Genomic DNA, 27974 nt, shown 5'->3' on the forward strand with positions numbered 1-27974 from the left:
TTATTTTTCATGACTTCAACATTACACTCCTGCATTTATAAACTAAATATGTGCGAAAATGGGAACACGGAACCCTACACATAAATATTTTGCCTTTGACATGATCGAAAATATAATGAAAGCACTTTCATGAAATAGAAATAATAGGCAACAAACTTCAACAATCCAAGAAATCAAGATGGCGGCCGTCGTTGCAGCCATCTTGTTGACCTAATCAGTTACAAAATGCAATATGCACAACTAAGGCCCTAAGGGAACCTACATATAAAATTTGAGAGACATCCTTTCAGTACTTTTTTTAAAAATAGCAATAACAAACTTTAACTATCAAAATCCAAGATGGCTGCCAGACGGCCATCTTGTTGACCGATCGGTCCCAAAACGCAATATGCATATCTAGGGCCCTAGGGGAACCTATGTATGGAATTTGCTTTAATTCCCTTCAATACTTTCTGAGAAATAGCGGTAACAAACTTCCACTACCAAAATTCAAGATGGCCGTCTGTCTTGTTGACAATTCAGTATCAAAACACAATATGCACAACTAGGTCCCTAGGGGAACCTACATATGAAATTTGAGAAAGATCCCTTTTGTACTTTCTCAGAAATTGTGGTAACAAACTTTAACTATCAAAATCCAAGATGGTCGCCTGGCAGCCATCTTGTTGACCGATCGGTCCCAAAATGCAATATGCACAACTAGGGCCCTAGGGGAACCTACATATGAAATTTGAGAAAGATCCCTTCAGTACTTTCTGAGAAATAGCGGTAACAAACTTTAATTATCAAAATCCAAGACGCCGCGTGTCCGCCATCTTGTTGACCGATCGGTCCAAAAATGCAATATGCACAACTAGCGTCCTAGGGGAACCTGCATATGAAATTTGAAAAAGATCCCTTTAGTACTTTCTGAGAAATAGCGGTAACAAACTTTAACTATCAAAATCCAAGATGGCCGCCTGTCGGCCATCTTGTTAACCGATCGGTCCCAAATTGCAATATGCACAACTAGGGTCCTAGGGGAACCTACATATGAAATTTGAGAAAGATCCCTTCAGTACTTTCTGAGAAATAGCTCGGTAACAAACTTTAACTATCAAAATCCAAGATGGTCGCCTGGCAGCCATCTTGTTGACCGATCGGTCCCAAAATGCAATATGCACAACAAGGGCCCTAGGGGAACCTACATATGAAATTTGAGAAAGATCCCTTCAGTACTTTCTGAGAAATAGCGGTAACAAACTTTAATTATCAAAATCCAAGATGGCCGCGTGTCCGCCATCTTGTTGACCGATCGGTCCCAAAATGCAATATGCACAACTAGGGTCCTAGGGGAACCTGCATATGAAATTTGAGAAAGATCCCTTTAGTACTTTCTGAGAAATAGCGGTAACAAACTTTAACTATCAAAATCCAAGATGGCCGCCTGTCGGCCATCTTGTTAACCGATCGGTCCCAAATTGCAATATGCACAACTAGGGTCCTAGGGGAACCTACATATGAAATTTGAGAAAGATCCCTTCAGTACTTTCTGAGAAATAGCGGTAACAAACTTTAATTATCAAAATCCAAGATGGCCGCGTGTCCGCCATCTTGTTAACCGATCGGTCCCAAATTGCAATTTGCACAACTAGGGTCCTAGGGGAACCTACATATGAAATTTGAGAAAGATCCCTTCAGTACTTTCTGAGAAATAGCGGTAACAAACTTTAACTATCAAAATCCAAGATGGCCGCCTGTCGGCCATCTTGATGACCGATTGGTCCCAAAATGCAATATGCACAACTAGGGTCCTAGGAGAACCTGCATATGAAATTTAAGAAAGATCCCTTCAGTGCTTTTTGAGAAATAGCGGTTACAAACTTTAACTATCAAAATCCAAGATGGCCGCCTGTCGACCATCTTGTTCGCCGATCGGTCCCAAAATGCAATATGCACAACTAGGGTCCTAGGGGAACCTACATATGAAATTTGAGAAAGATCCCTTCAGTACTTTCTGAGAAATAGAGGTAACAAACTTTAACTATCAAAATCCAAGATGGCCGCCTGTCGGCCATCTTGTTGACCGATCGGTCCCAAAATGCAATATGCACAACTAGGGCCATAGGGGAACCTACATATGAAATTTGAAAAAGATCCCTTTAGTACTTTCTGAGAAATAGCGGTAACAAGAATTGTTAACGGACGGACGGACGGACGGACGGACGGACGGACGGAAGGACGGAAGGACGGACGGACGACGGACCACGGACGAAAGGCGATTTGAATAGCCCACCATCTGATGATGGTGGGCTAATAAACGATACACGTTATCCTGTAGCCTCCCTAATCCTTTACAAACTGTATAAAACATGAATAAAATAGACAAACCTGACATAGTGTAATGCAGTTATACAATAAAGTTATATAGAATTACCACGGTAACTCCAACAGTTGTCTCATTTTACATTACCAAGACACCATGTAGTAAAGAGTAAAATCCTTTTACATGTATATTGGTACTTTTCTGTTAATACATTTTTTTTTCTGAAATGTCATGCAACAATTAAGTTCAGCAAATATGTCACATTTTTATCAAAGTTGATTTTAAGTTTATAGAAATGCCACTCAGTCTAGTATTTACTACATATGAATGAAAATGCAGTGTATATTAAAGCAATTGAATGTTAAACTTAAAACGTTTGGTAATACAATGATGATTCTTATTCTCTATTGACATCTGGTTCCTATGTCCCAAACACACTTTGGAGATTTCTAATAGCTAACTCTAATCAGGAAATCATTAAAAAGAAAAATCAGAACGTCTACAATTAATTACGGATTTATCATGCCTGTGTACAATTTAAAATAAAATAGAAATAACAAAAACCCATTCAGTAAATATAGAAAACAAAAGCAATAACAAGATTACACGAAGATACAAACATAATATTAATGTACACTAAGCTGTGCTGTCAATGATAAATCATACTTGACAATAAGTCCTCTGTGGGTTCAAACCAACTGAAAGCTACTTGTTACATCATTCAATTGTGAAAAGATTTCCGACCTGTATGAACAAAAGCAATTTGGTTATTTGGTAACTTTTACTTGTTTTCAATAATACCACAAATCAGTCTAGTCTTATGCATGTAAATAACCAAATAACGATTAACCCCCTTACATGAGCAAATCTCTCCTATTAAAAAATCAGATAAACTTGCAAGTTCTCGCAATAATAGCTCTAGAGCTAATGTTGTTTTGTTTCTCAATATGCGACGTTAATTAAAAATAAAAGTATCTTTTATCTTGTAACACCTGTCAAAAGGGCAGATAACTCCTGTCACACGAGCACATAAATGTTTTACAAACCAATAACATTCAAACCTGTCTATTAAAGATAAAGGCACGTAGCTTATATAAAAAAAGACTTGTTTTACAACAGGGTTACATTAAAACTACCACCAAAAAGTAATTTTACAACAAGTGGATGCATTGTTTTTTTTTAATGTCCTCTTAAGGTCATTAAAGGAGGCAAAGATGGCAGCTATTAATCTGGTTTTGCTTTTAAACAGATGACCTTTAGAATGTGTTTAACATTACAACATACTGGTTTAACTTTGACATATAACTTATATTTTGCAATTCATTTTAGCAATGTAAGTTTCGAAGATTTATTATGCATGCAAATAAAATCTTGTGAAAATCTACTATAAAATGCATGTTATTTAAAACAAGATCACCATTATTTTGAGATAGCTTTGGCATCAATGGTAAAACTCTAGATTTGTTAAGATACAATTTAATGAAAAAAGGCTATTATAAGGCAAAAAGCCTTTTTTATAAAATACATGTAGATTGAAAGTTCAAAGCATTGATGACAACATATTTGTAGCTTATTAAAGACTACTGTAATAAAATATTGTGATAAAATGAGATAAAATTCAAAGCAGAGAGGACCAGAACATCTGCAACAGTAACCAGACACCATTATATATATAAATAAATATAAAATGTGAAAACAAAAAGTTTTTCTACTATGAACAGGAAAAACTAAATGAAAGTTAAACAAATTCAATTTATTCTAAATCTTGTAGTTTATTGTGCGAAAACTTCATAAGGTGAGGTAAACTATAACATGAGTATTTCCTGTGGTTTGGTCCAAAAGGTGCGTGTAAACTGGTGTTTAGGTGGGCTGGTCCCAGAGTTGTTCCCCTTGATGGAATACACGTGGTCATTTGAGTCGATCTCCCTTAGGCAGTGTGCTGAAGGGCCTGACCAAACCCAAACCCTTTTGGTCCAAAGTGTTTCCCATAGCAAGCTGTCAAGAACAAATTTTAATCTTTCAATTTAATCTATATTCAGAAAGCTTGATTTTACATTTCTTACAAATACACAAGACTATTCCTCTGTAAAACAGGTAGAATAATCCAAAATCACAACCCGTGATCTAATAATCAACCCCCAACGTAATCATCAATCCATGACCTAATCATCAATCCGCAACCTAATCCTCAAGTTATAAAAACAAGCGGCATGGGGGATTGGTTTTATCCTACTCTGTTTTAGGGCAATCCTGCATAATAAGGTACAGTATTTATAAATAATCTTCTGTAAAATCCTTTTGTTTATACAAACCTTTACAGAAGATGTTTCCTTCATTTTGTGTCAATGTTGTAGAGTCCAGGTTCTTTCCACAGGCAGTGCACTTAAAACAGGCCTTGTGGTAGATCTGAAACACGGTTGAGCAAAACAAAGTTACGCATGTTTGCAATTTTAATTCTGATTTAAACAACATTGTAAAATCAGCAGTATAATTGATGATGTGTAAAAACATATAATTTCTCAATCTTATTATAAGAACAAAGTTTATATCAATATTTTCCGCACGGTTTGTACATTATCCATCCATGAAATTTCCCCTTAAATTAAACAGGCTATAAATCTTTGGTATAAAGCTTCATGAACATTTTTTACTAAATTTCTAAAACTTACTATATTCATTAAAGGAGTGTATGAAAAATCTACAAGAGGCCAATGGGCCTTAACGGTCATATGAGTTCGTTTAGAATGAAACAAAGACATATAAACACTAATATATAGGCCCTTGAAGTCGGTCAGTGATTTTATGAATTTAACTTTTTAATCTATGAAGAGTATTTGCTTCCATCAAACCTGTGAACTCAGAGGATAATTTGAAATTTAAAGTCATTTTGACCCTGTTTGGCCCCACCCCTCTTGTCCCCCAGGGGGTCAGCGAGGAATGATATGCATGTTAAAATACTATATCTTAGGTTAATAATTCTAATAAAGTTTGACTCATTTCCTATGAAAATTGAGCAAATAATGTTCATAAATGTGTTTTTCATATATAAACTTAAGTAAACTTGACCCTCTCCACAAGGGAAAACGTGAGACCCCAGGGTCATATAATTCACAATTTTCATAAAACACCGTAAGACCTTTCCATCTATAAAGAGTATTTGATTCTACCATTTCCAGAATTTAAGAATTTTTTTGAAGTTTTAGCCTATTTGCCCCTTATGGCCTTGCCCCTCTGCTCCCAGGGGGTCGGCCAGGACCAATATGGATATGATATTAAAATGCTATCTCAGGCTAATAATTATAACCAAGTTTGACTCATTTCCTATGAAAATTGAGCAAAAAATGCCCATAAATGTGTTTTCCCTATATAAACTATCGCAAAATTGACCCTCTCCCATGGGGAAACGGGAGACCCTTGAGTCATATAATTCACAATTTTTGTAAAGGACCTTAAGACCTTTCCATCAATGAAAAGTATTTGATTCTACCATTTCCAGAATTTTAGAAAAAGGTTTTTGAAATGTTAGCCTATTTGACCCTTTTCGGCCCTGCCCCTCTGCCCCCAGGGGGCCGGCCAGGACCAATATGGATATGATATTAAAATGCTATCTCAGGCTAATAATTATAACCAAGTTTGACTCATTTCCTATGAAAATTTAGCAACAAATGCCCATAAATGTGTTTTCCCTATATAAATTATAGTAAACTTGACCCCCTCCCCAGGGGGAAATGTGAGACCCCAGGGTCATATAATTCACAGCTTTTGTAAAGGACCTTAAGCCCTTTCCATCTATGAAGAGTGTATGATTCTACCATTTCCAGAATTCAGAAGAAAATTTTTGAAATTTTAGCCTATTTGACCCCTTTTGGCCCCTCCCACAGCCCCCTGGGGGGTGGGGACTATATAATTCACAATTTTGATTGGCCTAATGCCTTAGAAGGTTTGTGCTAAATATCATTGAAATTGCTTCAGCAGTTTTTGCGAAAAAGTCGAAAATGTAAATTGTTTACATACAAATGATGGATGACAGACTTCGTCTCAGGTGACCTACTAAAGAAAATGTATAATTTAGCAAATATTTTGTCTTATATTCCTTGTACCAATTGTAAGTGTGAATTATGCTGGTTAGACATACATTGCCTCCTCCAATGACTTGTTCAGCGAAGTACACCTGCTTGCCACAGCGACCACAGATGTCAGCTCCACCATACTTGGGCTTCTGAGTGTTATTATCTAACAGTGGGGCAGCCTGGGCCATAGCTAGCTGAGATACATTCCTAAAAATACAACAAGTTATCTAATGGGAACTTCATTTTTTTAAATATGCATTTCTTACACTACAGAAAATAATGCATGTCTGCTTCACGTTTGTCAATTCCCCAGAGGCTTAGCAGTATCGCAGACAAACTCTGATTGTACATAACATTAATAACAACATAAATAGACTTTATTTCAGTTCCATGACACTTGGAGTCTGAGACTCCTCTTCTAAATAGTCGATGTGAAAATATACAATGTTTACAACACTCTCTTTCCGCCCCTAGAAAGAAGTACGTACTGGGTACCGATATAGAAGTCATACACAATTTTATCAAGTTGATAAGTAGGCCATTCATGATTCTACTTTCACCAGTATCTCATGCTCAATGAAACCAGAATTTGAACATTTTAAATACTATTTCAGAGTTATCTCCCTTTTGCACACAAGAGTTCAAGATTGACAATTGTATGTAGGGTAAAACTGTGACGATGCCAGCCAATAACAATGTAGAATACATCATTAACACAAAACCATCAAATAAAATACCCCTTTCTTTCAAAAATATATAGGCTTAAGATCAAAACCTTCTATCTTCCACTGATAAACTTACTGAGTAGTGCATGACCTCTCCTCCTCCAACTCATAAACTTACTGAGTAGTGACTTCTCCCGCTCGTCCAGTATCCATGGAAAGTCCTGATGCCCCACCAGCGAAACCGTAACCTTTTGGTCCGAAGAGACGGCCATAACAAGCCTTACAGAAGGCCTCACCGTCATGGTCTGTACAAGTGGTGCTGTCCAACATCTTGTTACAGTTGGCTGAAATAACATTCATTATTACTGTACAAGCCAACATCTTGTTACAGTTAGCTGAAATAACATTCATTATTACTGTACAAGCCAACATCTTGTTACAGTTGGCTGAAATAACATTCATTATTACTGTACAAGCCAACATCTTGTTACAGTTGGCTGAAATAACATTCATTATATATACTGCCACCAAATAATACAAGCCAACATCTTGTTACAGTTGGCTGAAATAACATTCATTATATATACTGCCACCAAATAATACAGATAAGATTTAGTATAAGCACTAGAGAATACTGTCATTAATAATAAACCATGTTGCTCAATTCTAATGATGATAAATTTCCCTTTCTGTTGAAATAGATAGAGTTTTAATATAATTTATAAAACTACAAATGTCTGTTAGATATTAAGTCCTCGCGAACTATACTAACTAAAACGTACACTACTTAATGTATTAGGTATACCAATTTCATTTCACCAAATCTCATAGGAAAGCCTTTGAGGTGTACACATTTACATTGATAATCTGGATAGCATTAGTTTTTTTGAAACTCAATAGCATCATTTTTTTAAAACATGTGTTATGCAATTCATTCATGTTAATTTGAATTCACATACTACACCGTATTTAATCATCAAAACAACGCAAGTAAATTATGTAACATTACTCAATATTAGAACTGTACAAAGTTAATTGAAACCTTATGAATACATGTAAACAATTACTCCCCGTCACTCACCACACTTGAGACAGAGTTTGTGCCATTTTCTTCCATTAGCCCGAGCTTCCTCAGCGAAGTAAACCGTCTTCTGACATCGTGGACACTTCTCTCCACCCCCGAAGCGACTGTTACCACCGTTTACTACCGGGGCAGCTTGTGCTTGGGCGTAATGGGAAACATTACTGAAAGTAGGAATAATTCTTACTGTAGAGTCATTACAATTAAAGGGAACAAACTCCTGTTCTTACAGGTCTACAGGCATATAGAATATTACGTTAATGTAACAACTAAAGGGAGCAAACTCTCCTGTTCTTACAGGTCTATGGGCATATAGAATATTACGTTAATGTAACAACTAAAGGGAGCAAACTCTCCTGTTCTTACAGGTCTATGGGCATATAGAATATTACATTAATGTAACAACTAAAGGGAGCAAACTCTCCTGTTCTTACAGGTCTATGGGCATATAGAATATTACATTAATGTAACAACTAAAGGGAGCAAACTCTCCTGTTCTTACAGGTCTATGGGCATATAGAATATTACGTTAATGTAACAACTAAAGGGAGCAAACTCTCCTGTTCTTACAGGTCTATGGGCATATAGAATATTACGTTAATGTAACAACTAAAGGGAGCAAACTCTCCTGTTCTTACAGGTCTATGGGCATATAGAATATTACATTAATGTAACAACTAAAGGGAGCAAACTCTCCTGTTCTTACAGGTCTATGGGCATATAGAATATTACATTAATGTAACAACTAAAGGGAGCAAACTCTCCTGTTCTTACAGGTCTATGGGCATATAGAATATTACGTTAATGTAACAACTAAAGGGAGCAAACTCTCCTGTTCTTACAGGTCTATGGGCATATAGAATATTACGTTAATGTAACAACTAAAGGGAGCAAACTCTCCTGTTCTTACAGGTCTATGGGCATATAGAATATTACGTTAATGTAACAACTAAAGGGAGCAAACTCTCCTGTTCTTACAGGTCTATGGGCATATAGAATATTACATTAATGTAACAACTAAAGGGAGCAAACTCTCCTGTTCTTACAGGTCTATGGGCATATAGAATATTACGTTAATGTAACAACTAAAGGGAGCAAACTCTCCTGTTCTTACAGGTCTATGGGCATATAGAATATTACATTAATGTAACAACTAAAGGGAGCAAACTCTCCTGTTCTTACAGGTCTATGGGCATATAGAATATTACTTAATGTAACAACTAAAGGGAGCAAACTCTCCTGTTCTTACAGGTCTATGGGCATATAGAATATTACGTTAATGTAACAACTAAAGGGAGCAAACTCTCCCGTTCTTAAGGTCTATGGGCATATAGAATATTACGTTAATGTAACAACTAAAGGGAGCAAACTCTCCTGTTCTTACAGGTCTATGGGCATATAGAATATTACGTTAATGTAACAACTAAAGGGAGCAAACTCTCCTGTTCTTACAGGTCTATGGGCATATAGAATATTACGTTAATGTAACAACTAAAGGGAGCAAACTCTCCTGTTCTTACAGGTCTATGGGCATATAGAATATTACGTTAATGTAACAACTAAAGGGAGCAAACTCTCCTGTTCTTACAGGTCTATGGGCATATAGAATATTACATTAATGTAACAACTAAAGGGAGCAAACTCTCCTGTTCTTACAGGTCTATGGGCATATAGAATATTACATTAATGTAACAACTAAAGGGAGCAAACTCTCCTGTTCTTACAGGTCTATGGGCATATAGAATATTACGTTAATGTAACAACTAAAGGGAGCAAACTCTCCTGTTCTTACAGGTCTATGGGCATATAGAATATTACATTAATGTAACAACTAAAGGGAGCAAACTCTCCTGTTCTTACAGGTCTATGGGCATATAGAATATTACATTAATGTAACAACTAAAGGGAGCAAACTCTCCTGTTCTTACAGGTCTATGGGCATATAGAATATTACATTAATGTAACAACTAAAGGGAGCAAAACTCTCCTGTTCTTACAGGTCTATGGGCATATAGAATATTACATTAATGTAACAACTAAAGGGAGCAAACTCTCCTGTTCTTACAGGTCTATGGGCATATAGAATATTACATTAATGTAACAACTAAAGGGAGCAAACTCTCCTGTTCTTACAGGTCTATGGGCATATAGAATATTACATTAATGTAACAACTAAAGGGAGCAAACTCTCCTGTTCTTACAGGTCTATGGGCATATAGAATATTACATTAATGTAACAACTAAAAGGACCAAACTCTCCTGTTCTTACAGGTCTATGGGCATATAGAATATTACGTTAATGTAACAACTAAAGGGAGCAAACTCTCCTGTTCTTACAGGTCTATGGGCATATAGAATATTACGTTAATGTAACAACTAAAGGGAGCAAACTCTCCTGTTCTTACAGGTCTATGGGCATATAGAATATTACATTAATGTAACAACTAAAGGGAGCAAACTCTCCTGTTCTTACAGGTCTATGGGCATATAGAATATTACATTAATGTAACAACTAAAGGGAGCAAACTCTCCTGTTCTTACAGGTCTATGGGCATATAGAATATTACGTTAATGTAACGACTAAAGGGAGCAAACTCTCCTGTTCTTACAGGTCTATGGGCATATAGAATATTACATTAAGGGACAACAAAGGAAGACCCTAGTGGGTTATCACCTTTGACCTTTTAATGCCAGAAATTGAAATAAGATATTCCAAAACCCATATAGCAATGAAAAGATTACAATTTTGTCATCATCAGTATTTGACCAACGACCACATAAGTTTGTTGTTAACTATGAACAATACATGTGCAGTCACAACTCTTTATGCTTGACATAAATACATTTATATACATTTACGTGCACAGAAACTTTCATAACAAGCAAAATCACTTGATTATAAATGCCAAATCTAGAACTACCAGGTATATGCACATGTATTCATGTAAAATGCAGGGCCAACAAGCATTCAATTATTTGTACCGTAAATCTGGTATGTTAGTCAAGCTATCTTTATGTAAAACTCATCACAGCATACATGCTGAATAAATACACATGATTTTTATTTTTCTCTCAGGCACCCCTCCCCAAATCTTTCTAAAACTCATAAATTTTGTGCAACCCCATAATTATACAGATGAAGTTCCTCATTTCAAAAACCAATTCCTTGTTATAACTAAAACATTTACATCGTACTGCATACAACTCATATCAAGAAATGTTAAAATGCATAAGACAACAACAATCACAGTTAATTAAATTTAATTGCTTGTAATGTACACAAATGGTTAACAATTCAGGTTTGATTATGATCATTATCATGCTATCACCATGTAAAATAATCAATACACAGTAAGAAGGCGATGAATTCTGTAAAACAAGAGTCAAAGTAGACACAAAGATGCACCAGAAATCGTACAAGTACTTAACAATTTTTAAGCACTCTTGGTACTGGATCAAATACAATATGTACTTTTCTTCTATCTACAGAAACACAACACATTCAGATTAATAACAAACACAAATCAGTTGTTGTTAACATTTAATATTCTGATATCAAAGTACTTATAACAACCCTTATACAAGTATTCTAATTTGGCCATAGTTGTGTTTTTTTCTGTTTTTTTGTTTTTTTTTAGGTTTCAGGGCTCTTGAGTGAAAAAACAAACACCAACATTTTTTCCCAAACTGGGCAATAAAAGAGGTGTGCAGTGTGTAACAGGGTAAGTAATGTTTCCTACAATTTCCGTAGATGTACAATCTATAAAAAGAAAACTCTTTTCTAAATTTGATCAGTTGAAATGAAATAACTTATTTTTTGTAGAAAAATGCACAAAACCAGTATCAATTTGAACCCCTAAAAAACTTTAATTCCTTAGCAAAACATTGTACTTATTTACTTGTGTGTTGTTTTTTTGCCTTGCTGGCTGGTAGGTTTAGAAAATCAAAATGGCACATAACAGAGAAAAACCCAACTATGGCCTTAGTTGTGTAACATTGGACATCAGATCCTGAAACAGATTTCATTTTACACACATACTTAAGTATTTTATCAAAGTTATTAAACACAAGGACAGGTGTGATCATTACATTTATTATAACCATAGAATGAATCATAAAATTCAACATTTTTTAAAAGACAATTCCACTTGCAAACAAACACATAAATTCATTGTTCTTTGGAAAATAATTGAACAAGAAGACAATATAATATTAAATTGATTACCTGTAAGTAAAGTATTAATTTGTCTTATATATTTTGGATGTAATTGTCATTCTCTTCTCTTAACAATCAATCAGTGTATTGTTTTATATTTACACCATCATGATAACAATTATTGTAAAAATCTTGATATTTGTTGCTCCTAATGCATATTGTTTGTACTGTACTGATAAAAACTGTTGTTATGTATGTCATGTTTGGTGAACAGATATACCTGAACTCTTATGATTTACATGATAGTATATTGATAAGCATGTACCATATAGGGACAAGTCACCATGCATGTTATAACAACTGTAGCAGGACGAGTCTACTCACATCTCAAAGCCTTAGTACTGTCTAGACTAAATTAACATGCTTAATGAGTAAGACTGATACGTTCATCTTCAATGACAATAAAAAAATGATTTTACAGCATGTATTTGCATCTAAAATGTGTTTTTTCATTAAATTAAACAAAGGTTTTCAACAGTTTGAATCCTAAGTTACTGTAAGTTTCTCTAGCTTCTAAGCAAGGCAACTATACAAACAAAATATATGCAAACAAATATGCAGACAAGGTAATTACTCCAAAGTTATCTCGTAAGGATTTCCGGTATCCATGGAGAGAAGTACAGCACCACCAGCATAGCCATAACCTTTAGGGCCAAACAGTTTACCGTAACAGCTTTTACAGAAGACGTCACCCTCATGGTCTGTGCAGGTAGAACTATCCAAAGACTTCCCACAATTCCCTGAAACCGGACAAAGGAAGCTGAACTAGGGAGGTAATTATGTGCTCGTTTCTTGTCAACAGATGATAACAAAATTGATGATTATATTCAAAGGAAACTAAAAGATGGATTTCATGAGAAGGGCTATCACTGAAGTAATTAATGACACAGCAATGATTTCTAGACCCCTTTAAACTATGACCATGATATTCAGTGTCCCCAAGAACCCATCCATTCCCAGTTTTGCTAATAAATGAAATTGGACAAACTCCTTTTAGTTATCTTGGTGTTCTCAGGAAAATTCACACCTCTGACTGCACATTTACACACCATCAGAAATTCCTATGTATAATTTCAAAGTCCAACAGATAAGACTTTCAAGAAAATATCTGAAAACCAATTGTGAACAAAGACTGACATGTGATATACATGTATATGGTGTAGTAGAGCTCCTGTACATCAAAATGAATCTAAATGTATTAGAAAGGAGAAAAGATATTTCTATGTACATTAGCTACTTACCACAACTGAGACAGATTTTATGCCATTTACGCCCCATGGCACGGACCTCTTCTGCATAGTAGACCTTGTGTCCACAGCGTAGACACGCATCAGGAGCAGCCCAGCTGGTCGGGGCTTGTAGAAGTGGTGCTGATACAGCTTGGCCGAAGTTACCAACTCTACATATTCATATTCAAATGTCCAAAAACATGGTCTGATATATACCTTGTTTATATGGTTGAAGTTTATATTCACAAATCTTTAAACTAGAAATTATGTGAACAGGATTTCTAAAACACTACAGAAACAGTCTGATCCTGTATTTCACTGTAATAGTTTGTGTGGTGTCATATAGAATTGTAAGGTACTATTATATGTTTGTAAATTTTGTCTGGGCCAAGATACGTCAACATTCCATTTAACGTAAGCAAACTCATCAACTTAGAAATTATCCGTAGGAAAGCATTGCATAAGTTCAGGAAAGCTCATTAGCTAACATTTCTTTTCATTTCTGTAACACTTTTCTATTGAGAATTTTAAATTAAAAAAGTTAGGAACTTTGACAAACTGCAGGCCTGATAAGTGAAAGTTGTCAACTTAAATATCAGTTTATCTCTTAATTTAAGTATATTTTGTTTTGATTTTTTGTATTTATGGTCCATGAATTACATTCCAGGATTTCTTACCCATCCGTTTCTCCATATTTGGTAGTACTGTTGGCAGAAAGGCCTGAAGCACCCCCTGCAAAGCCGTATCCCTTTGGTCCAAAGTTCTTTCCGTAGCAGGCCTTACAAAATGCCTCGCCCTGGTGATCAGTACAGGTTGTACTATCCAGTAACTTGTTACACTCCGCTGTAAAATAAAACACAAGTTTACAGCTGTGGATATATAATTGATAGAATTAGCTGTAAAACATGTTAGAGTTATTAAGCTTTAAACTACCTTTCTATGCCATCTATATAGATCTAGACCATAGATGTCATAGGAAGATAGTTTTATGCTTATATTTACATTATCAACTCATTTAGGGTCTTTGCATTCACATTGTTTAAGCTAAGACCAGGAAAACCATTATCAAAGACAATTTAATCCACAAGATGGAACAGCCATTTTGACGGTGATCAGTTGATATCACCAGGTCAACATTAGTGATGTCATAATGGTCTAGTTTTGGGTGTCAATTATACTGTCATATACTTATAATAGTAGAAGTGACAAGGAAAGTAAATATATCTTTTTATGTCCATCCATATTTAAGTGTTAGTTTTCAGGTGCCGTTTGTGATATCCTCATCAATCCAAGCAGTATTACCTTTTTATTGTTTTTCTACTTTTGTCTCGCTGTAAAATGGAATGATGTGGGACAAGGAAGTAATTCCATCCGTGTGGACAAAACAAAGTTGTCAAATTTTCTAGGCGATCTGCCCCTTTATTAAGACGAACAAAACGAACACGATTACATAATAGGATACGAACAGTAAAGCGGGACAAAGTAGACAAATATTAAACTATACAGCACAATGGAATGAGATATTTGTGGAAAAACAAAACAAAATCAATATCAGTCTTTCTCCTCTGAATAAATAAGATGAGTTACTTCCCCTTAATCAGTACATACATCCACATATAGTGTGTGCCTGATAGCTCTCTCATCAAGTGATAGCTAGGTGACTTGCTTGGGTTTGGTTGACATTTCTTAGTTCATTAAAGAACCTAAACCAGATTATTCCTACTTTTATACTGATCTACTAAATTACTTCCAACTTTCTAAATAGGCCTACAACAAGTTTATAACACTTATGAAACCTCTTACTTGATATAAGTTGTGTTACTTTTAGTGTTGATACAAAGTAAATCTCTAAAATTGCTGGACATATTATCATTGATGAGCACACTATACATCATCCTACTGTCTTTGCTTTGTATACATGATACATACTACACATGGAAACTTACTTCAGAACTACATTTAAGTATCACCTAAAAAAATGATAGACTTGGCTCTTTAGGATATTGATGATGAAAGACATTGTGATTCTATCTATGATCCCATATAAAATTAACAAGAGATCCCAGAGGGATCTTGGCGCCCACCAAAGAATGATCTATATCTGACAAATGAGAGATGGATCTTTTCTCTACTTTTTAAACTTTTTTCAAACATACTACATATAAAATTTGAGACAGATCGCTTCAGTACCTTTTGAGAAATAGCGGTAACAAACTTCAACTACCAAAATCCAAGATGACTCCTTGGCGGCCATCTTGTTGATCAATCGGTCCCAAATCACAATATGCACAACAAGGGCCCTAGGGGAACCTACATGTGAAATTTAAGAAAGATCCATTCAATACTTTCTGAGAAATAGCGATAACAAACTTTGAAAATAAAAATCCAAGATGGCTGCCTGGCAGCAATTTTGTTGACTGATCAGTCCCAAATCACAAAATGTAAAACCAGGGCCCTTGGGGAACCTGCATATGAATTCTGAGACTGATCCCTTCAGTACTTTCTGAGAAATAGCGATAACAAACTTTGAATAACAAAATCCAAGATGGCTGCCTGGCGGCCATCTTGTTAACAGATCGGTCCCAAAATGCAATATGCACAACTAGGTCCCTAGGGGAACCTACATATGAAATTTGAGACAGATCCCTTCAGTACTATCTGAGAAATAGCCATAACAAACTTTAACTATCGAAATCCAAGATGGCGGCCTGGCGGCCATCTTGTTCACCGATTGGTCCAAAAATGCAATATGCACAACAAGGGCCCTAGGGGAACCTACATATTAAATTTGAGAAAGATCCCTTCAGCACTTTTTGAGAAAGATCCCTTCAGCACTTTTTGAGAAATGGGGATATCAAACCTTAACTATCAAAATCCAAGATGGCCGCATGGCGGCCATCTTGTTTTTCCTATCAGCCTCAAAATCTGTTTGGCACAACTAGGGACCAAGGGTAACCTCCATGTGAAGTTTGAACAAAATCCCTTCAGTAGTTCTCAAAAAATATCGATAACAAACTTCAACTGCCAAAATCAAAGATGGCTGCCTGGCGGCCATCTTGTTTTTCCGATCAGCCTCAAAATCTGTATGGCACAAATATGGACCAAGGGGACCCTCCATGTGAAGTTTGAACAAAATCTCTGAAGCAGTTTTTAAGAAATAGTGATAACAAGCATTGTTTACGGACGGACCACGGACCACGGACACAGGGCGATTTGAATAGCCCACCATCTGATGATGGTGGGCTAAAAAGAAAAGAAAACTTCATGTATTCAAATAATATAATGCTTTTCAAATACATGTAGTTATGCATGTACAAGGTTATGTAGCGTCCCTGGTGAACATATTATACACACATGTATATGTATATGTCCTCAAGCAATTTAAACTAACATGTACGTACTGTAGTGTTACAGTAAGTTTTAACAAAAATGCCTGTCTTACTGACAGTAATTCATTTATCTCTCTTAAAGTAGCATTGTTTGACCTTTGATCTTGACAGCAGTATTAAGTGATGCATTTAAATTTATTAATTAAAAGTTTAGATAGGCTATGGTTATTATGTACAGTGCTGTGTGGGCTGAGTAAATCATTACAAATAGAACCATGGTATATGAAGTCATATCAAACTAGATAAACCAGTTTTAATAAAACATGTCCCCATCCTTAAAATATATAATACACCATATAATTATATCTGCCATTGCATTCAGTTATAATAGGCCTTTCACCTGGTACACACCTGTTATTCCACATATCTATCAAATATCACCAGGTCTCTCACCTGTTTATATTACTGACTATACATATAACATAACAACCATGTTGTTGCTATGTAAAGTGACCTCCTATGATTCATTGATTTTCTGCTTCCATCTCAATTAGGGTCAGAATATCTCCAGATCTATTATATTGTCAAAAGCAACAATCAAACTATATCATAAAATCATGGCAAATCCTCACCAGATCAAGAAAACAAACAATTTCCAAGGGCCCAATAGACCTGCATCAATCCCTAACTCTGATACTTACCATCAGTTTACATACAGTATTCGACCAAATCAGCGCCTATGTCCTTATAAGCACCCCTCACTCTTTTCGAGGCCTCGATTTCAATTGTCCATAACCATAACTACATAAAACTGTATAGATTTGCAATAATTTTGTCTTATCTGCATCTTTTCATGATGTTTTTATCAAATTTTTAAACACCCTGGGCACTTATTGGGTTGAATATGGTATACAATAGTTAAAAGATGTAATTTTAGTCAATCCTACATGTACATATTATTTGTATAACCCTATTACAATTTCCTCCCCTAATTCCTTTCACATTCTAAATGATCTCATTGTATTCAACATCTATAAAAACCTCATTGTATAAAACCAACACAAATTCTATGAAATATTGTTAATTCACCATGGTAATAATTGTCTGTCAGAGGTTGGATGATGACTGCATAGCTATTTACTGGGGACTGGGGATTTAAGGTTTGATTATTAATCATAGAAGATAAGATTCCCAGCAATGACCATTAGCCCCTCCTCATCCATCACACACTACTCCACCTTCTGCTTCCAACCCAATGCGGATCGCCTCACTTCTTAAAGAAAGATTTTCTAAACTAGCCCCCCCCTGTCTTCTCAAACAAAGATGTTCTGAACTAATTACCACAGTTAAAGAATTACTAGTCCATATACACCTGTCTCACTTCCAAGATTTTAAGCTCTACACCCATCCTAAACCTGTGAAAAGCATCAGGTCTGTTAATTACATACTGTTATAATACCGATCCTATATGCAGTATCACTGGTTCCTAACCAAGGGAGTCTGCAGCATTAGGAGATGACTGACTGATATACCCCCTCCCCATCCCCACCCCACCTTAAAGCTACAATCCCTGGAAGATGAGTCATCTACATTTTAAGTCTCACCTTGTAATAATAAGTAGCTTACTTTCACATCAGGTTCAACTTTGGCACTAGACCCCACATCTCTCCCTGTTATCACCCGATTAATGATGTTAGTGCATACTTGGAATAGTGGTGTTAACTCTGAGATCGGTATCGATAGTCTAAATTTCAGCGTAACATTTCAATATCTTTGAAATTCACTTTCATGCTTTTTATGTTATGAAGAAGAATGTTTGAAAAATAAATTCTGTGTGGATGAAATTCTCTTTAAATTAGCTGCATTTTGATTTTATCAACAAAATTATTCTGGTATACAAATACAGCATGTAAAACTCACGTGAAAGTGCCTGGAAGTAAGGCAAGTCTTGAAAGTGTGTACGTAAATATCTTGTAATTCGAAACCAGACATATTTATCAAGGACGTCAGGATATCATTATCTTACATATAAAATTAATTAATTTCCTATCAAAACAAACTGATATTTCCCCCTCTAATCAAGTTTCTTGACCTGACCAGTCACCCAGTACGTATATATATATATGTATACTGTATATATATATATATTCGTATTCGATATGATATAAAGCTAAAACTAGGAGAAGATGCTGCCTCCCACTTCACATTTTTATTCTCAAACAGAAAATTTAAGTGATAGAATGTCTCCACTAGAAACAATATCGATACAAACTAATAGGGGGCCCGTGGTGGTCAAGATGTTAAAGCAGTAACATAATACCACAAGCCCTCCACTGCTGGGTTGAGGGTTCGAATCCCATGTGGGGCAATTGCCAGATACTGGTTGATGGTTTTATCTGGGCACTCCGGCTTTCCTCCACCATCTAAACCTGGCACATTCTTAAATGACCTTGGCTCATAACTAACAGGCTATTATAGGACATTAAAACAATTAAATCATACCAAATGAAACCAAACCAAAGATTCTAATATCAACTTGTAATTGAACTTCACATGTATTCGTGTACATATATATATATATTTTATATACAAAAACAAAAACAAAAACAAAAAAAAACAATAAGAACTGACTGTTGTTAGCCCTTTTGCTCCATTGAAGGGAGCTCTTTAGACCTTCGATGGAGCGATAGGGCTAATCTCAGTATCTCAGTCAGTTGTTTTTGTTTTTATATTTTGTATATGCTTTTCGTCTGTTAGGATTTTCTTCAATTAAATTTATGCTATATATGTTAATATATATTGTTTTAAACATAACATATCTTATAATAGGTTTAAGATTTTAGATACTGACATATATCTCAATTTTATTCCATAGTTGGATATGACCAGACCATATAATGACACCAATAATTTTACTACATGTATATAAAAAGACGTACAAACCAGGAAATTTCTATCATTCTATAACGATTAACTAATTAAATATACTTTAAATTAAATGAAATGGTAAACAATAACTGCTAAAACGTAACTAATACCAAAATTTGTGTTAACCACCTAAACAAAAGTAACCTTTGCATTAAATTGTGTTAAAATTATATATGAAAAGTTGTTTTTCCCACTTAATTGTTATTCTGTTATTAGCATAGGAACCAATTGCAATGAGTTTGTAATATTGAGTTCTTATAAATATATGCATTTCGTAAATTTCGCAAATACTCATCCTTGACATCAATCAAAATATCTTCTCATTATCAATTTTAAATTTGGGAACTATTTAAATATGTTAGCATACATTAAACTCATTATGAAGTAATTAATTAAGTAATAATACAATTAAGGCAAATATCATTCCATTGAAGTTTTGATCCTTAAATCATTGTCATCCGAGAAATTCCCTGCGGGCCAGTTGTCAGATACTGACTGCAGGTCGATGGTTTTCCTCAGGGCACTTTGGCTTTCCTCCACCATCTGATCAATCTTAAAAGAACCTAGCTGTTATGCGATGTCAACCTTATCAAACGTTTAGTCCCTAAAGGCTATTCTATTTATAACACAAGTTGACCTGTATATAACGACTGCTTCATTATATCGAGACCACTTTTCTCTTCACTTTAGACAGGTTTGACCTATAAATGGAAACAGGGAAAGGTCAAACTATTGCAGGAAACTCATGTGTCTTGCAAGTGCAAGGCCACTACACAATCCAAATACCCTAACACATATATTGATCTCTAGCTCCTTGGGTACTTGGAGTAATTACTTACCACATTTCAAGCAGAGTTTATGCCACTTCCGCCCTAGGGCACGAATTTCTTCTGCAAAGTACACAAGTTTCTTACACCGGGGACATGCTTCTGCCATCTTGTAGTATTTTTGTCAGCCTTCTTCAAAATTTCTGAAAGGAAAAAAATTTCCAAATATGTATAATCATATACATATACATACCATCATTATAATCACTTTATGTCCATGACTTAAATACATGGGGACTTTCGGGCACTTTCGAGGACTTTCAAAGTTTATTGCTCTAGAAGCTAGAGTTTACAGTTAATGTTATTACGAATCTGAAGAAAACATCAGATAGAATCATATGTGTCTTCGAATGTACTCTAGAAACACATTACAAACTGACCTTGGTTTTTTTTGCAATTTAAACTTTGATGTGGTAAACCGGATCTAAGAATGTTCCCTATATATAAGCTAATAAGCTCTGCATATAGTATACAGACCAGGCACTGTGCTCTTGTAGAAGTAAATATAAACTATAGCAAAGGTTATTTTAACCAGAGAGAGAGCGATTGACTACATCTGCTTCTAAACTTTTTTTCTACGTTTAGTGAAAGTAATGTGATATATATAACATTGCTATTTATAGTTTTTTATTTAGGAAATAGTAAGGAAATCAACACTCACATCTCTAACCACAAATAGTGAGTGTGGTTGTGGGTTTCCTGCAATAAAGGAGATTTCCACTTTTTATAGATTGTCTTTAAGTGAGCCTTAATCTAATCATCTTATAGTAATCAGGAACGTTCATGGTTGGTTTTTAACCTTGTCCAATGATATTGATTTTTTTTTAATTTCCTTTTTTCATATTAGTACATCAAATGGACGACTTGCATCCTTCTCAGTTAATTGTTCAATGAAAGCATTAACACAAATCTCTGATTTGTATGACCAAAGTGATCGCAGTAAATGAGTAACACGTACTGTATGACAAATGAAATTTAATATATTGCATTGACATCAGATGATCATGATTTAAAAGGAAATGATTAGGGAAAACAGAAAATGTTGATTGAAGTGTAATTAAAGTCTTAACATGCAAAAGTACATATATACTAAAGGAAGCGTTGATATTTTACTATATATACATAGTCCATCAAGTATCAGATCAATAAAAACGATTTAACAAAATAACGGAACTCCTGAAAAGGGAGTAGACAATTTAACGTAAATAAATCAAAAGGAAACTGGACAACAATTATGAGACAAAAATTGACAATTATAATTGTACCATATTTATACAAAAACACTTCCATTCCTTCCTCTAAAAACCTCTTATCTAATTAATGTATGAATAGTACCTAACCACAGAAGCAGACTTAATCTTCAACTGTACCTATAGGTGAAAAATGGTCGCCTGGCCAATGACCCAACAATTATAAGAACCTGAGTGTGAACAGCATCTGAGCCACCTTATCAGCATTTGAAATGTGCCTTGTTCTATTTAGGGTACAGTAATAAAGATCAGCAAACAAAACAAAGGGCACCAAAAGAAACAAAAAAGTTAAGGCTAGCTGGTCGTTTAACCCAAGAAACATTATATGATTAATCTTAAAATAATCAATGTTCAGATCAAGTTTACATTTATACAAGCCTATATAGATAGTTAACTCGATCTATCACCAACAAACTTATTACAGGGCTCAAATATCTTTGTTTGCCAATTTTGAACACAAGATTCTGAATGTCAAAAGCTATTTTTAGCAATAGGTTTCCTTAGGCTAGTATTTCTGGAGTTTCAGGTTTTGCCAGATGTGGAAACACCACTAGTGCATAGTAGAAACTGTTGTTGGTGTATTTCAACCATGCCATGTGATTTCACACACAATTGCATGTTGACATACAACAGATGTAGGTATATATATATATGTAGTTCAACAGTGGATGGTGGTCATGAGACAGAACAGCTGAAGGCTACACAATCTTACTGTTAAATCATGGATTGTTTCCTGTCTTACAAGTCTATACACAATAAATATATAACCTTTTCTTATAGCCAATAGTCTTGTCAGTTTTACAGCTTCATACTTATATTTGATAAAATCCTGCCATAATTCATTTTCAAGTAAATGTGTTAACTGCATAAAACTTCAGAAAATAATTAACAAATCCTAAAGTGAAATGTCTCAAACATGATGGATATAGCATTAATTTCTTAATATGAGGCCATTTTTAGTCCAGAAATTTCCTTTAAATTCATGATCAGGAATATGTTTTCATATAATAAGGACATGCAAAGTAACCTCGAACAATAATACTGACAAGTCATTTAGGCTGGACACATTTTATATTGATATATGTATCGGTATACGTGTATATATGTACTGTACTTTTTTATGTAATATAATATGCGTTCGACACAAAAATGAAATTATTTGAACTTGAATTTATATCAAATTAAATGCCTGTAAGTCTGTTGAAACACAAGATTATTGGATCAAGCTGACAAGGCTTCCAACACTAGGACCATTATTGGTAATATACATCCACTTGTTATCAATGTATCAGCCATCTGGCTGTGGAACATCTCCATGAACAAAGATATCAATGAGATATAATTTATTACCAGACTTATATATTCCATTCACATATTTCTAAAATGAAACACCTTAAAGATGCTCCATCGCCGACAGAGCATAAATGATATTCATCATTTGGACAATAATCGGGGTTTAATCGTGTCTAATTAACACAAAAAATAATATAAAATAATTCATTTTGCTTTTGGTGCATGTGCAATCAGAACTTCGTTCCAAATAGCATATAGTGCCATGGAATTTTTTCAGGATGCAATTAATTATTTTTCATATTTTGAACTTGAAGTAAAATTAGAAGCTCAAATTTTTCAATTGTGGTAATGGTGTAAAGTAAGTAACTTTTGTAACTGTAGAAAAATACGAAATCGTCTGCTCCTGTTTTTGATAGTGAAAAATTGCCATTTGTCAGCGGTGGAGCATCTTTAAGTTTTTCATGTGGAAATTATAAATAACTTGTATAATTCAACACATACTTCCATGACTCATCATTTCCTTGTACGAAAAAAATATACTATACATACTGCGAGCAGTGTTCATAACATTCATTGCACCCCTGGGGACACATTTGAACTTTTCTAATTTCAAAGATGCCTGCAGTTTCATTATGACGTTTCAAGAATAGATTAGATAATCTTTTAAATTTTCAAATATGATTAATAAATTCATAAGCGCTCAGATAAACGAATCAGTATATTTATTGAGCAGAAAGAACTGTTTGGAAGGATGGACGAATAACAGACCACTTAAGATTTACCTACAGTATTAGTCCGACTGTCCTCGCAAGACAAAATACTGACTGAGCTACCAAGTAAATCACACATGACAAATGGCATTTGGTCAGCTATTTCTAATTCCATATGTCATAAGATCAGAGTCATTTTCACTTTGATCAATAAAGATTATAGATGTTATAATTCAATGTCCAGTCTGTACAAAGGTTATAATTCAATGTCCAGTCTGTACAAAGGTTATAATTCAATGTCCAGTCTGTACAAAGGTTAAAATTCAATGTCCAGTCTGTACAAAGGTTATAATTCAATGTCCAGTCTGTACAAAGGTTATAATTCAATGTCCAGTCTGTACAAAGGTTATAATTCAATGTCCAGTCTGTACAAAGGTTATAATTCAATGTCCAGTCTGTACAAAGGTTATAATTCAATGTCCAGTCTGTACAAAGGTTATAATTCAATGTCCAGTCTGTACAAAGGTTATAATTCAATGTCCAGTCTGTACAAAGGTTATAATTCAATGTCCAGTCTGTACAAAGGTTATAATTCAATGTCCAGTCTGTACAAAGGTTAAAATTCAATGTCCAGTCTGTACAAAGGTTATAATTCAATGTCCAGTCTGTACAAAGGTTAAAATTCAATGTCCAGTCTGTACAAAGGTTATAATTCAATGTCCAGTCTGTACAAAGGTTATAATTCAATGTCCAGTCTGTACAAAGGTTATAATTCAATGTCCAGTCTGTACAAAGGTTATAATTCAATGTCCAGTCTGTACAAAGGTTAAAATTCAATGTTCAGTCTGTACAAAGGTTATAATTCAATGTCCAGTCTGTACAAAGGTTAAAATTCAATGTCCAGTCTGTACAAAGGTTATAATTCAATGTCCAGTCTGTACAAAGGTTATAATTCAATGTCCAGTCTGTACAAAGGTTATAATTCAATGTCCAGTCTGTACAAAGGTTATAATTCAATGTCCAGTCTGTACAAAACAGCTACTGTAGTGTACACACATCACATACAGTAGGAGAAAACCTAAATCTGATCAGACACACTTCTTGCTGAGATCTGACAGGTGTATTTAGAAGCTTGATACTTGTTGTGTATAAGAGGGCACTCCCTTCCTGTGTTGTACCTGACAAGGTATTTAGTTTGGGATTCCATCCTTAGATAGCCCTTCAAAACAATTACAAATCCTGGTGGAGTCTGCATGACCATCAGGACAAGTATAACAATCGGCTCTCCAGGATCAACTAGTAGAGGTACAATTTATTACCAGCTGTTTAATCAACCCCTAACCCCGGTATAGTGATACCAAAATACAAGTCAACAAGAAAACTAAGCTGCTTGCTAATTTAGCTATGAAAATATATCAGTATTTATCACAGTGTGGGCTCGCTTTTTTTACTCATCTGAATCTATATATACTTCTTTACTTTTTTTCAGAAAAATACCACTTATACTAAAACTATTTATTACTACTTAATAGAAAGAATAAATCTTTTGTATCAATAATCCTAATTAAGGATTTTAGACAAACATATTTATAACAAACATGTTTAACAAATTACGTTTATAACAATGTGATTTTGTTGGTCCCCAACGGTTCATTATAACCATGCATGCTCTACTGTATTAACATATACTTGCTACGTCTTACTTTACATTTTTATAAAACTATTAATACATCATATATCTACCCATAAATCAATATTCCATGTTTAAAGAACATTAACTTTTCCTTATTTGTGAACATAAAGAGAATTTATGAATTTAATGAAGTCGTGACTTACAAGCTTAATCATGACTGATTAAAGCTGTCATAGTCATTTCATAAACTGTGTAATATCTGTAATGTGTAACTGTTACCCATTACTTCTATCAATCATCTTCTATTTACTATCAAAATTACTGCCAATAAGGAAGGCCAGTTGTCACTTACATAAACAGATGTTAAAACATAATAATAGTAATAGGCTGTTATTTATCTTATTTTCCAGCAACCAAGAAATGTATGTACAGGCTATTCCATTTCCACTGTGTGACCAGCTAACGATTTTATTCCTATCTGAATTCTTCGCTTTGTTAATGACATTAATATATTCTAAACTTGTGGCCTATAAATACATTCTCCATACCATGGTTTCAATAATAAGGAAATAAAAAAATTGTTACAATTTTAAAGAGCAGTTATGTAATGGGTAATTAAGGAAGCATCTAAAATATTACCAGTCTTGACGTCATAGTTACCATTTTAGTTATCACCTTTCCATTTTAATTGTCTCACCAGCTATTGTAACTTGAATACTTCGACAATTAAGCATTATTATGTAGAAATATTTACCAGCAACATATCTCTGCCTAATTAAAGGTCTCCCTCCTCCAAAATCATATCTCTGCCTAATTAAAGGCCTCCCTCCTCCCAAACATAAAACATATCAACCCTACATAGAAATTTTGAAATTAGTTAATTATATAATTACTTGTCTATTACTAAATGTGTTGTAAATAAGACTTAATCACCTATATGACAATGCCTATTATATATCAATTACTAACATGCTAATTGATGAATATTAGTCTCTTGTATTCCCCTCACTGGGTGAACTTATATACAAAGTGTGTTGCTTTGTGCCTCAATTAATGAAGAGAGCATGTACAAGTATTTTGAAATTAAGGTCAAAGGTCATAATATAGGTTACAGTGACCTGGTTTCGGTAGTCAACACATTGTTTCACCTATAAGTGCATGGACTCACATACTTTATGAAGTTCCAAGATATATATTTATCTCTTTTATATATTTTAATGAGAAAAAACTGAATGACTAGTATAGTTTTAATATAATGTAGCAGTAGAAAACCTACCTGATCAGAAATGTGAGGTATGGGGATCAAATTAGATCTTTTAGGTGCCATAAATTACCGAGTTATATGTGTCATCAACTTAACCAACCAAGCAAATAAGATCTATATAAAGTTGTTAAGTAATCCGTGGAGCTAACTCATTCAAATTATAATGGTAGTTTGAGGTCTAATACAAGATAAAATTAACCTTACCGGGGTTAATCTAAAAATCTAAATTCAGTTTAAGTCTGTTACTCTGTTATCATAATATTGACAAGAAATTTGTGTTTGTTTAGATAAGTAGATTACTACACCAATAAAAAGATATAAGTAGTTATGTTAGTAATATGTAGACTCAACAGGTCACTGACCACTAAAACCATTCTGAAATCTATCAATGAAGTTCTAACACTGAACATATAAGAACCTTTAGGAATGTGTTCCACATACCAGAGTCTGGAGTAAGATAAGCCTTATAGTATACAGTGTACAGTCAATCTGACAAATCTGTACACAAAACTCTGGATCAACATGTCCATGTGAATTTAAATTCTCAGGTAAACTAACACCTACTGCAGAAATATACATTCATTATAATTAATTTATAGACGACACCCGCTTGACAAGTGTGTGTATCTCCCATCACTTGGGCCGATAAAGACTACACACTGCTGATGTTTTATGAGCAGTGATTCATCCTTTATAGATAGGCCTTACGAGTTTTATAAACTGGCACTAGTTATGGTAAGTCATATTAATAGCTGTGATAGATCTATTGCAGACCAAACAAACGATGTTTATATCGCAAACACATCAAGTGACAAGTCAAACATATACTGACCTACCTGCCGTTTGACTTTTACTTATCATTCAAATATTGCCGGGAAAATAGATAGAAGACAACGATGACAACATATTTTGACAATACTTATAAACAATCATACATATAAAAACAATAATTAAGTACAGTACAGAAAATCAAACTAGAGATACCTACCTGTGTGTTGGCGCACCTGTCTGGACGGAGTTCAGGTGAGAAAGATATTCCTGGAATGATCATCTGACGGCGCCAACATGTGTATGTATATTACACAGAAGCTAACGAGCATTTTTGCACACGACTCTAAACCAAACATATTTTGTACGAGTTACTTCCCTTATACTATCTGGAAATCCTTTTCTA

General features: G+C 34.5%; 1 protein-coding gene across 4 annotated transcripts; it reads right to left on the minus strand.

The window, feature by feature from the left end:
• Positions 1-1127: 1127 nt before the first annotated feature.
• LOC138329219 (muscle LIM protein Mlp84B-like) lies at positions 1128-27913 on the minus strand. 4 transcript variants are annotated; one of them, XM_069276043.1, is made up of 11 exons: positions 27789-27890; positions 21312-21349; positions 20663-20793; positions 14244-14409; positions 13579-13736; positions 12912-13077; positions 8122-8285; positions 7219-7384; positions 6441-6582; positions 4618-4711; positions 1129-4300 (listed from the first exon to the last, which is right to left on the minus strand). In XM_069276043.1, exons 3-11 carry the CDS (start codon positions 20757-20759, stop codon positions 4233-4235), a joined length of 1221 nt encoding a protein of 406 aa, XP_069132144.1. In that variant the 5' UTR covers positions 20760-20793; positions 21312-21349; positions 27789-27890; the 3' UTR covers positions 1129-4232. The 4 variants fall into 4 exon arrangements, with proteins under 4 accessions (XP_069132146.1, XP_069132145.1, XP_069132144.1 ...); XM_069276045.1 differs by lacking the exons at positions 21312-21349; positions 27789-27890 and adding an exon at positions 21128-21210 and having other exon boundaries at positions 1128-4300; XM_069276044.1 differs by lacking the exons at positions 21312-21349; positions 27789-27890 and adding an exon at positions 21031-21165 and having other exon boundaries at positions 1128-4300.
• Between the last annotated feature and the right edge of the window lie 61 nt (positions 27914-27974).

Source organism: Argopecten irradians, chromosome 8, assembly GCF_041381155.1.
Source record: "Argopecten irradians isolate NY chromosome 8, Ai_NY, whole genome shotgun sequence".
In the NCBI taxonomy this organism is placed as follows: domain Eukaryota; kingdom Metazoa; phylum Mollusca; class Bivalvia; order Pectinida; family Pectinidae; genus Argopecten; species Argopecten irradians.